Genomic DNA, 14,634 nt, shown 5'->3' with positions numbered 1-14,634 from the left:
ACTCGCTATTCAGAATATGTAGATTTGAATGCTACTAAGAGTCATACTTCTACCTCATTGAAAGAGGCTGAGCTAACTATGAATAAATATTATGCATTCTTTCCCCTATAACAATGTAGCAAGAACATTTTTATAGCCATCACATATTTTAGCACCAAGCAGCCATGTCCTTTGGCAGACACGGTTCAGACATTCCGGTGCATTCAATTTGAACATGAGAAATTTGATTTATCAGTTGTTCCACCTGTCCAGTAATGTAGAGCTGGAAGGTTGTGAGAGGAATAAGTCCAAGAATGTGAAAACCCTAATAGAGCAGATTTTAGGCAACTTTCCTGCCTGAAGTTAGAAGTGTCTTTATATGCTGGAGCATTTTAATCACCCCTCACTGGAACAAAGAGGCTTAAATATATCCAGCACAATGGTGCCCAAAGTAAGGTCGATGAAGACCATGGTTGGTGGGGAAGAACCAGGTTAAGACCTGAACTGAGACTTATACTCAACCCTACTGAACTGGAATGCAAACTGCAACTGAGGACTTTGGCATTGGTGCCTCACTTTTGTTCTTGGCAGATACCCAAATCCTTGCTCCCAAAACTAGTCCTAAGAAAAAGTCTTCCCAGAAAAGTATGGGGTGTTCAGAAAGCACAAAAAGGTGTCATGGCTTTGTTTTTGTATCTTTATATATATATATATATATATATATATATATATATATATATATATATATATATATATATATATATATATATGATCATATTTGGATTTGCAGAATGTTTAAAAGCAACGCCTGATTTCCTGAACCATATTAGTACTGCTTGTCTTTACACTTCGAGACCATGTATGAGGGGCAAAAGATTTATCATAGAAAGGTTTGATCATCCCAGGACAGTCTTTTCACTTCATCATCAGGGAACCAACAGGACCAGGATCGGGATCATCCCTGATGGACGTATGGCCATCTTAAAAATGCTTACACCATTTAAATGTCTTACTAAAGCTGAGTGTATCATCACTGCACTCTGCTTTAAGTCTTTTGTAGATATCCGCTGGTTTTAAACCTTCCACTGATGTCTACCATCTTGATTAATGGTTTTTGGACTGGCCCATGACATGTGCTGGTTCTATCAGTAATAGGGCACTCTACCATCCATTTTATATAATTACCATTAAAATTCCTGTTTTAACTTCAACAGTCCTAGTATATGAAATATTAACATGAAAAAACATGTAAAACTATAAAAAAAAAAGGAAAATAAAATTATACAATAAGAAATCAAGATAAAGACATTAACTATACAGTTTGTGCAGGGATTGTAAAGTGAGGCAGTGCAATGATAATTTTTCTAGGTTCAGGGTTGCAATATAGTAGTCCATGTTGAACTGTGTTAATGTAACACATTACAACCCATGTGTTTCCTTTTGAACCACGACTCGAACAACATTTTAAAATGTTTGCACACAGCATTGTAACAGAAGATACTGTCATCTTGATATGGACAAATTCATATGTCTAATCAATGAGCAATAGTTTTTAATCGGAATATTCTTGTATTCATTTCTAGTGACTGTGAATGTGAGATGTTAGCTCAAACTATGGCAGCAGAATATTCCATACAGCAAAAGTGCCATCGTTTAGAAATTTTTAAAGGCATTATAAAGTTACATTTGTAGAGCACTTTTAGCAATGGATATTGTATCAACGCAGCTTTACAGAGATAAGTTGGAATACCTATAAGTTTAGTGCCTTCATATATACCTCTTAACATATTTATGATCTCATGTATGAACCAAAAATAATGCGTTAACTAGAAACCAGCTTTCAGGAGTGTCAGAGGCCACCCCACCCACAGAAATCTCCCTCTCTTCCCCTATATTGCGCCAGCTCATTTTTAATGCTTGGCAATCTGTCAGGAATGAGTTCACACCATAGTAGTAACGGAGGGTGTTACCCTAACACTCCATTTAACATCTGGAAACATCAACAACGTAAAAAGGGCTACAGTGGCCATAACGCATTTTTTATAGAAATGGCTGAAAAAAGTACAGTTAAAATTTTTAATAAAAAAGCTGTAAAAATCTGTTTTCTTTAGTGGTTAAAGATATATAGTAGTCTTTCCCGTTTCCGGCGCAATGAGACTTGGTGTTTTGGTTTTTTTTCAAAGAACCGCGAGCAAAACAATTTTTTTTTTTAAATGACAGGACAGGACAGAAAAGAAATTCATTGCAGAACCCTTCTTTCTTACCCACACACACACACACACACACACACACACACACACACACACAACCACACACACACACACACACATACACACACATTATATGTTCCAAAATATTGTGGAAGGAGCTGCACAGATGCAGGCTGGGAAATGCCTTGTGTATTTCCCACCCCGTTCTCTAGAACTCTGTCGTAAATGCCACATTAAGCTCTTTGTCTCCCAGCCAGGGCTGAAATCACTCTGGAAAAAACACGAGGAACAAACACATCTGCATTTTTTTCTGCTGCCTTTTAAAGCAGGCTTGGATCCTTCCTGTTTCTCTTTTGGCGTCTGTCATTTGCACACGGATCGTGTGTGTGCGTGTGTCTTTGAGCAGAGACTCCGTCTACATGGGAAATGGGAAGGTGTAGCTGGAGCTTTTCCAAGAAGCAAGAGTAGCATGCTGCTTCCGTGCTCCAGTCAGAAGAGAGCAGCAGGGCATGGTCTCAGTCAGCCACTAAACAGAGGGACACACACATACACATATAAACACACACACACACACAGACACATGTGTTGGCTCTATCTCTGCCGGCCTGAGCCCAAAACCACAGGAGAACAATTCTGTGTATGTACACTGGAGGACAAAGCAACAGATGCATCTGCAAGCCTGGAAGCATTAGGAGTTGTACAAACATATAAAACCCCAACATGCTGGAGAACCGCAAGACCACACGACTTCAAGTTTGACTATCTCAGACCTTCTCATCTTTCCCTTCGGTAATGGCAAGAATGAAGAGGGACCGGTTCTTGGTGGCTGTCACTTTCATCGTCCTCCTAACCCTTGATGTCTACTTCGTTCTGCTTCCCAGGCTGAGATCTTGGTATGACTTGTCCAGGGTTGGCTGTAACTGCAACGGCAGCACTGAACAGGTTTCTCAGAAAACGACCAAGACAAAGAGTTTCAGCCTTATCTCTCAAGAAGAATCGAAGCTAAATAGGCTTTTTGACCATCCATTGTATAATATACGTCTTCCAGAGCTAACGGCGGATGAGAAATTGCTGGACGAACAGGAGCTCATGGATTATTACAGGAGGAAAGTGGCACGCTGGGAGAGGTGAGTGTGAATGATTGCGATCAGTTTTTTGGCCTTTAATAATAAAATCAATAATCTTATAATAATCTGTGAAAACCACAATTTTTTTTATGCTATTGGGTCAAATCACGTACATGTTATTATTTAATAGAAAATATCAAGTATAATTTAAATATGTTACATTTATCATCTTCATATAATAAAGTTATGTTATACACGTGCATATGTATATCATGTTATTTATTTGAGCATGTTATCTGCTTGACCTGACCATATCTTATTACTTACTGCACCTTCTGTACAATATTTTCTCTCACACCTGTAAATATAGACCCATACCATCATTTAACATATTGCTATTATTATTATAATAAAAAAGGCCACTTATGTACTTATGCAACTGCATTTCATTGGCTCTGTGCAACCTTATACGTGTATTAAATCCATAAAGAAACATACAGGGCATGAACCCTCATTTTTTCATCACTAGCTCAGAGGCTTCACCGTCAAGTTTCCATTGTTTAGCTTTTTGCAAAAACCAACGGGAGACTATTTTCGACTGTTTTGTGCAAACTGTAACCGGTGATTTGTGGATTGAGGTCAGCTTTACTGATTGCAAGAATTCTCTGAAGCGAAGCACCCTGTTTGGACTTCATGGTCAATCAGAGAATAGAAAAACACAAAAATGAACCAGTTTTAACCCGTTCTAAATGTACGATTAGCTTGATCATGACTGTTTAAAGTGGATTAATAGCAAAAGAGCAAATGCATTTTGAGATGTCATGTTGACCTTTGTTTTTTTCTTTATAGTCGAGCAAATATTTGTCACCAGATAGATCAATACATCCAGGGCAACAGTGCAAGGTCTGCCTGTTTAGTAAATTTCTCCAAAATCACCAAATAGTTTAAGAGGACCACAGAAAATATTTTCACAAAAACAAAAAAAAAGAAAAATCATATCATCCAGAATGTCCCTAAAATCAAGTTTAAATCCGTAATAACAAAAACTAGTGGGAAGATTTAAGTGGGAGGTGGTAGCTTAGTGGTTACAGCATTGGATCTTTTGATCTAAAAGTCATGAATTGGAAACCCAGCCAGACCAAGATGCCACTCCTGGGCCCCAGTGCAAGGCCCTTAACCCCATAGCTGTATAAATAAGATAAGTGTAAGTCGCTCTGGATAAGGACATCCGCCGTAAATGTGAAAATATATATATAGTTTATTAAGTATTTTAAGTTTAAATTCTGCCACAAAAAATTGTGGTTTTAAAATGAATTGCTGTAGTAATGTGCCACTTCCTGAACTCTTATTTTTATTATGAGATTTACAGCCACTCAAACTTAAAGTGTAAGGTTCTGATATCAATATATCATTTCCACAGACAGCAGAAGTTCTTCCTTGAGGCTGCAGCAGCATCAAACATCTCGCTGCTCGAGCAGCCTGTAAACTTCGATCCCGATGCAAACTGGCTGAAATTCCATTTGGGGATCAACCGTTACGCTCTGTACTCCAGAGATGACCAAAGCATTGAGAACCTGCTTAAGGACATGCGGCGAGCCCCCATCATTGGAGCAGGTGCTTATTTGTTCATTTGACATAATCTTATAGGTCAGGAAAATACTTAAATTTATAAAATTCTGTAATACATATCATACGTCAAGACAATTAATGATTTTATTCATTACTTTTACACAATCTAGTAGAATGAATAAATGTAGAATATAGAAATGACACCAAAAAGTATTTTTTGACACTAAAAAACGTGTTTTTGATTAATGTTCGTTTCTTTGTACTTACTCTTTATTTAATCTTTACGCCTGTTTTAATTATTGTCCTCTAGAAAGCAATATAAATATTTATATTACATATATTTATAATGTAGTTCATATATTGTGAAATCTAAATGCAATAGTATGGAGTCATATTGCATTCATTAAAAGCTCAAATAAACTTCTAAACATTTGTCATTCCGAATAGTAATGCCATTATTTACATTTATGGCATTTGGCAGATGTCCTCATCCAGAGTGACTTACATTTATCTCATTCATACAACTGAGCCGCTGAGGATTAAGGGCCTTTCTCAGGGGCCCAGCAATGGCAGCTTGGTGGTGCTAGGATTTTAATTTATGGCCTTCTGATCAGAAGTCCAATCTCTTATCCCACTCAGCTACCACCTCCTCATTATAATTACTAATTAATTCAGCATATATAATAAGCAAATAATATATAAATTACATTGATTGTAGATTTGTTTTTTAAAAAAAGCACAATGGCTTCGACTCCAGCGCACCCTATCGTTATATCTTTTTAAAAACATTTTTTTGACATTTTTAGACATCCAACTTAAAATGGAAAAAAGTATATATATATATCGTTGTCAACAGACTGACTGAAGTCTTTATATATTTTAGATTACACTCAAGATGAAAAGGCCTTGAAGGGAGCATGTGACTGCTCACAAGGTAAGTTCTTTAGCGATATTTGGCAACCAAAATTATCTTCTGTCTTTGATTTTAATTCAATCTTAACGGAGGACATTGTCCCAAAGCAGTTTTACAACAATCTTTAAAACAGTCCCCATTAATGTATACTTAATGAGGAGCCAGACTCAAAAGGAAACCCATCCTCAACTGGATGATACCAAATGTAGATTGATTATAGTCCTGCATTATTGGTTATCAAATGTTCACTGATGTACACTTTTTGGACACAATTTTGCCTGGAAAGACCTATGGCTATTAAACAGCTCATCTAATGAAATGCAAATGTCTTTCATTTTTGTCTAAAAATAAGAGGAAAATAATCAAAAAATGGAAAACAAAGGTGGTGTTGTTAAACTGCTGGGTTTTGAAATAATTACATTATGGCACTCTGCCTTTTTTAGTGCAGCCACTGGCTAAAGAACAGTAACCTAAAAGCTACAAACAAATACCATCTTTGAAAAACAATTGCCCTTGAGAAATTATATAATCAGCTGTCGATTCTGAGAAAGTTTCGCAATAACATTTTTCAATAACAAAATCACACACTTACAGTGGTGTCTAAATCTCCTATTCTTTTTACAATATATTCAAACAGATGTATAGGAATCCTTCACCCAAATGCGCTAACATGACTAAAAACTGATGCACTATATACTTGCCTGGGGCAATCTTTATGCTATTTCTCTTAGATTTACATTGAATTTATGTTATGTGTATTATTACTGATTAGCATCACTTCTTGATTTCCTTGCCTTGCAGCATGGCGGTGGTTCCAAACAGCTTATATGATCTGTATTGCAAAAAGGAGGCACACAGTATAGTTTTGTTTTGGAGCCAAGGAATGCTACAACCTCAGACAAAGCAATAGTCTAGGGCCTAGCAACCACCGGTTTAAATAAAACCCAGCCCTATGTAATTATGCTATCACTCCCAGGCCATAAAGAGACATTGAAACCTCTGAAATTTGTTTTTCATAATGCCAATGCAGACAGCTACATAAAGAAAGAAAAGGAAAATGTATGAGACTTAATAATATGTGTTTAGATACGACACTTTGCTCAGAACTTTAAGCAACCTTGATATATAATAAACATGTGATATAAAAAAAAAAAAATAATGATCTCTTTTATTTATCCTAACAGTGGTTAAGCCAAGTGGCCATCACTTGAAACTTGCACTGAAATTCCAAGATTTTGGGAAAGCAATGTTTAAACCTATGAGGTAAGCCTAAGTGTGATGTGATATATATATATATATAAACATATGATATTTTATGTACACATGTACATAAGTATTTACAGTCTTTGCCATGACACTTAAAACTGAGCAGGTGCATCCTTTTTCCACTGATCATCCTTGATATGTTTCTACAACTTGATTGGAGTCTATATGAGGTCCCACAGTTAACAGTGCATGTCAGAGCACAAACCAAGACATGAAGTCCAAAGAATTGCCTGTAGACCTCAGAGACAGGATTGTATCAAGGTACAGATCTGGGGAAGGGGACAGAAACATCGCAGCATTGAAGGTCCCAATGGGCAGAGTGGCCTCCATCATCTATAAAGGGAAGAAGTTTGGAATCCCCAGGACTCTTCTGAGAGAGGGCCACCCAGACAAACTGAGTGATTGGGTGAAAAGGGCCTAAGTCAGGGAGGTTACCAAGAACCCAATGGTTACTCTGAAAGAGCTCAAGCATTTCTCTGTGAAGAGAGGGGAACCTTTTAGAAGAACAACCATCTCTGCAGCATTCCACCAACAGGCCTGTATGGTAGAGTGGTCAAACGGAAGCCACTCGTCAGTAGAAGTCACATGATTGCCTGCCTGGAGTTTGCCAAAAGTCACCTGAAGGACTCGGAGACCATTAAAAACAAAATTCTCTGTTCTGATGAAACAAATATTGAACTTTTTGGCCTGAATGCCAAGCGTCATGTCTGAAGGAAACCAAGCACCACTCATCCCCTGGACAATACTATCGCAACAGTGACACATGGTGGTGGCGGCCTCATGCTGTGGGGATGTTTTTCAGCAGCAGGAACTGGGAGACTAGTCAGGATCGAGGGAAAGATGAATGCAGCAATGTACAAAGGCTGCTCCAGAGCGCTCTGGACCTTCCAACAGGACAACGACCTTAAACACACAAACAAGATAACAAAAGAGTGGCTACAGAACAACTCTGTGAAAGTCCTTGAGTGGCCCAGCCAGAGCCCAGATTTAAACCCGATTGAACACCTGTGGAAAGATCTAAAAAATGGCTGTGCACTGATGCTCACCATCCAACCTGATGGAGCTTCAGATGTTCTTCAAAAAAGAATGTGAGAAACTGCCCAAAAATCAGTGTGCCAAGATTGTAGCATCAAACTCGAAAAGGTTAGAGGCTGTAATTGGCACCAAAGGTGCTTCAACAAAGTATTGAGCAAAGGTTGTGAATACATATGTACATTTAATTTACTTTTTTAATAAATTTGCAAAGATTTCAAACACATCTTTCATGTTGTCATTATGGGGTATTGTGTAGAATTTTAGGAAAATAAAGAATTTAATACATTTTGGAAAAAGGCTGTAACATAACAAAATGTGTAAAAAAGTAAAGCACTGTGAATACTTTCTGGATGCACTGTGTAAATATATGTGTGTATATCTATGTGTGTGTGTGTGTGTCTATGTGGGTAAATGATTGGTTTTCAGACAGGAACGCCATGAACAGACTCCTGAAGACTTCTTTTATTTCGTTGACTTCCAGAGACACAATGCAGAAATTGCCTCGTTCCACCTGGACAGGTTTGATATCAGTTTTCAACATTGTTTTCTCTTTTCTGTTGCTTTAAATGGTTATTTTCAAGCACAATGTTAGACTCTAGACATGAGCGCAGCACTACTCATCCATCCTCTGTGTTTCAGTTAATACGAAAAAAATGACTAATGTACCCAGTCATTCCAGCTCAGCACTTACTGACGTTGTTAAGCCACTAAAATAAGTGTTTATTGAAAAGAGTCTGAGCTATAATGAATGTTTATCGGTCTCACTGTGTAATCTATACCTCAGATCCTCCTAAAGGTGTGCCAGTCTTAAATACTAAAGCTATATAATTGCCCTGTCACCCCCACACAAAACTGCCACCCAGAGGGAGGACATGTTTCTGAAGGCTGCAAGTAAATAGATTAAATTGTCTCACATGTCCGAGACCATGAAACGAAAACCAGTAATTGGATTGCATCAGGACTGCAACATGACGGGTATTTCTTTACATTGAACATATTTTACACAATAGAATGGTTTTATTAAAGAATATAAATTACATGAAGGAAAAACATCAGACATATCAGATTCATATTTGTCTTAGAAATGATGCTTTATTCACTCTGTCATGTTTTGGTCATATGACGTGATAGAATTTGAAATTTTTTTTAAAGTATTTATTGTGATTTTATTATATTTTATTAATACAAGTTGCCAAATTCACTTTCTCAGAGTTCTTGATTTCCGGAGAGTTCCTCCTGTAGTTGGGAGACTCGTTAATGTCACAGGCGAGGTTTTGTACACCACATACAATGAGGAACTCCGTAGTGTCTTCTTCACCTCGCCAGGCAAGCTCTTGCATTGACACTTAGTGTTGTTCATTTAACAAAGATGTAGAGCAATACCATTATTTTCTTTTGTATCTTTAACCTATAAAACAAGAAAGTTGAATGCTGAAAAATCTTAATTGTTATGTAGTTAAAACTGATATATAATAGAGATTTGACAAATAAATATAAATTTTTTTCTTCTCAGCAAACAACACATGCTTCTTTGCTAAGTGCCTGTATGTGTGTAAGACGGAATATGCAGTGTGTGGCAACCCAGACCTTTTGGAAGGATCCATGTCGGCCTACCTGCCTGGACTAAGTGTAGCACCTCGCATTTCCATCCCTAACCCCTGGATCCGCTCTTATACCTTCACTGGAAAAGAGGAGTATGCTAAATATTGATACTGTATGCTAATCCAGAAATTTTGCAAATCCTTCACAAACTTGGGAATCAGTGCATGGAAAATGTTGAGGAACTGATGTGAGAGTGCTAGCTAGCCTAATAGTTAAAGTTATTATGCTCAAGTTGCAAATGATTGTGGACACTGTGTTTAAAACAATCAGTATTTATTTAATTATTTGTTCTATATTGCTATAGAGTAAGTGCTTCATACTCATCAAATGTACTTTTATAGCAGGGTGCAACACTTTTTTTTGCTAATCCCAGCAATGATTGGGTCAGAGCACAGGGTCAGCAGAGGGTCATTATACAACACCCCTGGAGAGCAAAGGGTTAAGAGCCTTGCTCAAGGACTCCAAGTGTGGCAGCTTGGCGATATCAGGGCTTGAACCCCTGACCTTCTGGGTGGGAATTAGCAAATTATCAAATAGGGAAGATTCTAAACAGTTTTGTATACCCCTGACCATCACAATCAGACTTTTCCCTTCTCTCAAACAGTTCCTACAACTGAACTCTCTCTTATTATCTTAGATGGGAAGTAAATCCATCATACTGTGACACCGTCAAGAAACTCTACCCTTACAGCTCTGGAAACAGACTACTGAATATCATTGACATGGCCATATTTGACTTCCTTATAGGTATGCGAATACAGCACCTGTAACTTGTTTAATGCTAGTCAAGATGACTAACTACAAATAACACTCATCAGCTCTGCATTTAAAGTCATATCATTACCTATTGTTACAACAAGCCATTTGTTTGTACAACCCTAATTCCCAAAAAGGGACACTGTGCAAAATGTAAATAAAAACAGAATGCACTGATTTGCAAAACTCTTTATTCTATTTACAATTAAACAAAAAAACATATTAAATGATTAAACTTGTGTATTTATACTGGTCATGTTTACCACTGTGTACCATCACGTTTTCTGTCTGTATACATCTGGGAACTGTGGAAATCAGTTCCTGAAGTTTTGGGAGAGGAATGTTTCTCCATATGTTTCTGATACAGGATTCTATCTGCTCAACAGTTCTGGGTGTCCTTTGTTGTGTTTTTTGTTTCATGATGCACCAAATGGTGAAAAGCCTTGACTGCAGGCAGGCCAGTCAGCTGACCATTACATAGGCACTAATGCACTTCCATACAAACAGAAATGCAGCTTTTTGAACTAAGATCTAATAATAAGCCAGACGGTCCCCTTCCTCTTTAGTCCGGAGGACGTGGTGTCCATGGTTTAAAAAAATATTTTAGTTTTTGTTTACAGAACAGTTTTCCACAATGTCTCAGTATGTTTCTGAATGAGTCTTGGGCCAGAGATGATGGCCGTGTTTTTGGATGCCTTCTTGCATGCCTTCTTCTTTGCATGGTAGCTTTTTAACCTTAATTTGGCAATGACATGGCAACCTGTGTTCACAGACAATGATTTCTGGAGGTGTTAATAAGTCCATGCAGTGATATCCATTACAGAATCATGCCGGCCGGAAGAACACGGGCATCCAATATAGATTTTTTAAAATGTGGGTTTATGAGATTAGCAATTTTTTTATTCTGTTTTTATTTACATTTTGCACAGTTGTGTCCCAACCTTTTTTGAATTAAGGTTGTAAAAACTTCATGCACAAACTGTCTATGCAGCATGTGTTAAAGATAGGACATGCTATTTCCATATTGCATTTTTCTTTCTTTCTTTCTTTCTTTCTTTCTTTCTTTATTCTAGGAAACATGGACCGGCACCACTATGAAATTTTCACCAAGTTTGGTGATGAAGGTTTTTTGCTGCACCTTGACAATGCTAGAGGGTATGATTTTATTCACAGTACATTTTACTGCCATATTTCTTTTTTATTTCGCTTGCTTCTCACATTTATTTGCTTGTGAGTTACAGGTTTGGAAAGCACTCCTATGATGAAATATCAATTCTGGCACCACTGACTCAATGCTGCATGTATGTATTTCTCAGTTACCCTCCTTAAATAAGCTGCTTTCAAGAATGAAAATTTACTTGAGGTCAAAATTCTGGAAAAACAGCAAGGAAAAGAAAACTTACAAAAATATAAATGAACAATTATTTGATAATTATAGTATTAAACATGTAAAAGAGTCACAAAATCAAATAAGTAAAAATACAAATACTGAAAACGGTACAAATACTGTATATTGAAAACAACTTGAAGTGGTATGTTAGTAATTAAGACGTTAGACTTATAATCAGGTAAAATCTCAGGACACTAAACTGCCACTTGGGGCACTTGAGCAAGGCATTTAACCCTCAACTGAAGAAGAGGAGGAAAGTGAGGTCTGAAAAAAGAATAAAATGGTGGAAACTGAAGGAGGAAGATTGTAGTGTGAGGTTCAGGGAAGAGGTCAGATAGGGGCTCGGTGGTGATGAAGAGGTTTTGGATGATTGGGCAACTACTGCTGAAGTGATAAGTGAGACAGCTAGAAAGGTACTTGGTGTGACATCTGGAAAGAGAAAGGAAGACAAAGGAACATGGTGGTGAAACAAGGAAGTGCAGGAGAGCATAAGGAAAAAGAGGCTGGTAAAACAATATTGGGATAGACAGAGTGATGAGAAAAGTAGGCAGAAGTACAAGGAGATGCAGCAGCAGGTAAAGAGGGATGTGGTTAAAGCAAAGGAAAAGGCATATGAGGAGCTGTATGAGAAGTTGGACACCAAGAAAGGAGAAAAGCATTTGTACCGATTGGCCAGGCAGAGGGACCGTGCTGGAAAGGATCTGATACAAGTTAGAGCAATAAGGAGCCCTTTCCTGTTTGCACTGGTGATGGACAGGTTGACAGACGAGGTCAGACAGAAGTCTCATTGAACTATGATGTTTGCGGATGGTATTGTGATTTGTGGTGAGAGTAGGGAGCAGGTTGAGAAGAGGTGGAGAAGGTGGAGGAGTTCAGGTACCTGGGGTCAACAGTGCAAAGCAATGGAGAGTGTGTTAGAGAAGTAAAGAAAAGAGTGCAGGCAGGGTGGAGTGGGTGGAGTAGAGTGGCAGGAGTGATTTGTGATAGAAGGGTATCTGCAAAAGTGAAAGAGAAAATTATAGGACTGTGGTGAGACCTGCGATGTATGGGTTAGAGACAGTGGCATTGACTAAAAGACAGGAGGTGGAGTTGGAGGTAGCAGAGTTGAAGATGTTGAGGTTTTCGTTAGGAGTGATGAGGATGTACAGGATTAGAAATTAGTTTAGAGAGACAGCGATTGTAGGTAGTTTTGCAGACAAGGTGAGAGAGGCGCAATTGAGTTGGTTTGGACATGTGCAGAGAAGGGACATGGGGTATACCCGGTAGGAGAATTCTGAGGATAAAGTCACCAGGTAGAAGGAAAAGAGGAAGGCCAAGAAGTAGGTTTTATGGATGTGGTGAGGGAAGATATGCAGATAGTTAGTTTGAAAGAGGCAGATGTAGAGGGCAGGGTGTTATGGAGACTGATGATCCGGTATGGTGACGCCTAAAAGAAGAAGATTCTGTTTACACTTGTCATATGTATTCTTCCTCAGGATCAAGCGCTCTACATTCCTGAGGCTGCAGCTGCTCCTGCAACCCGAGTACCGCCTTAGTGATGTGATTAGAGAATCTCTGGCTCGAGATCCACTCCGACCCATTCTGACCGAGCTCCACTTGCAGGCTCTCGATCGGAGACTGGAGCGTGTGGTCAGGTCTGTGAGCAGATGTGTGAAAAAGCTTGGGGAAGCCAAGGTGGTGGTCACGGACTTCGTAGAGGCATCGGGTGCGGCTAAGGAGAGAAACCAACAGGAAAGCAGGTGATGGATGCTGACGTGGGATGACAAAATGAAGGGAAAATGGCAACTTTGTGGAGGTTTCCTCTAGTGGTACACGGAAAGGCCAGGATGCAGATATTTGTGAAAAGGAACAGAGGGATCAAACCAAAGTATGTTGGAAGAAAAACACTGGATTACTGACGCATGGATGTACCTAATGATTGCCCAAGCAAGATATTTTGAACATTGTTGTCTGTGGGGAAGAGTGTGTATTTTTTTAGATGTCTTAAACCAAGAAAAAACTTTACTGTAGGCGAGTTGTTTTCAAAAAATCGCTAGACGACATCATGTTCCTGAGAAGCAGCCATGGGATTTGTGGTGTACTTTTCGATTCAATTTTAATTTAATATATTTTTATTTGTAAAGCACTTTTAACAATGTTCATTGTCTCAATGCAGCTTTACACATATGACTCTTTAATAAAGAATGAATAAGACTGTTCTTTATAACTGCATGTCCCTAATGAGTAAGCCAGTGGCAACTGTGTTAAGGAAAAACTCCTTGATATGGCATAAGGAAGAGACCTTCAGAGAAAACAGGCCCAAAAATTTGTCTCTCTCTCTCTCTCTCTCTCTCTCTCTCTCTTTCTCTCTCTTTCTTTCTCTCTCACTCTCTAGCTCTCTCTCTCTTAAACGTGCCCCTGAGGTTCCAGTGTTCCTGTCCCTTCTTCTGTTTAGATCTGCCTGGTTCATCCTGACATCCGATCTCTGGAGTCCTTCTCAATTAAGACTCTGCAGCTGGGGATGGTTTCACATCTATAGCCTAAAGATCCATTAAGCCGCTGAGCAACTCAAGAACTTTGAGGACTGATTCGGACTGTAATTAATATCAACGGTTCAATAAAGTGGCTCAGGACAGTTTACATGAATTGATCTGCATTAACGCACCTATTCTCTCAAGGTTTTTTCCTCATGCCTACTTAGGAAGTTTTTCTTGCCACAGTTGCCACTGGCTCACTCATCAGGAATAAACAATTATAAGGAACTAACTAATAGGCAATATAGTTTTAGAACTTTTATAACTTAAGAATTAGATGTGAATTATTAAGTATTCTTATTGTTGTATAAACGTTAAAGACACTCTGGAGTTA

At 38.4% G+C, this 14,634-nt stretch overlaps 1 protein-coding gene across 1 annotated transcript; it reads left to right on the top strand.

The window, feature by feature from the left end:
• The first annotated feature begins 2,399 nt into the window (after positions 1 to 2,399).
• Positions 2,400 to 14,012, top strand: fam20a (FAM20A golgi associated secretory pathway pseudokinase). Its single transcript, XM_046853776.1, has 11 exons — positions 2,400 to 3,316; positions 4,677 to 4,870; positions 5,709 to 5,759; positions 6,923 to 7,001; positions 8,466 to 8,558; positions 9,250 to 9,365; positions 9,553 to 9,733; positions 10,279 to 10,388; positions 11,471 to 11,552; positions 11,639 to 11,698; positions 13,263 to 14,012. Exons 1-11 carry the CDS (start codon positions 2,982 to 2,984, stop codon positions 13,528 to 13,530), a joined length of 1,569 nt encoding a protein of 522 aa, XP_046709732.1. The 5' UTR covers positions 2,400 to 2,981; the 3' UTR covers positions 13,531 to 14,012.
• Positions 14,013 to 14,634: the final 622 nt, after the last annotated feature.

Source organism: Silurus meridionalis, chromosome 7 (genome assembly GCF_014805685.1).
Source record: "Silurus meridionalis isolate SWU-2019-XX chromosome 7, ASM1480568v1, whole genome shotgun sequence".
Lineage (NCBI taxonomy): Eukaryota > Metazoa > Chordata > Actinopteri > Siluriformes > Siluridae > Silurus > Silurus meridionalis.
Note: the sequence above shows the minus strand (reverse complement) of the source record. Positions and strands in the feature narration are given on the sequence as shown.

Bases quoted from the DNA above. Each gene is read 5' to 3' on its own strand.
- fam20a (XM_046853776.1), top strand. From the start codon at position 2,982: ATGGCAAGAATGAAGAGGGACCGGTTCTTGGTGGCTGTCACTTTCATC. The intron at 5,760-6,922 runs GTAAGTTCTTTA...TTATCCTAACAG, and splicing joins AGCATGTGACTGCTCACAAG to TGGTTAAGCCAAGTGGCCAT. The intron at 7,002-8,465 runs GTAAGCCTAAGT...ATTGGTTTTCAG, and splicing joins GCAATGTTTAAACCTATGAG to ACAGGAACGCCATGAACAGA.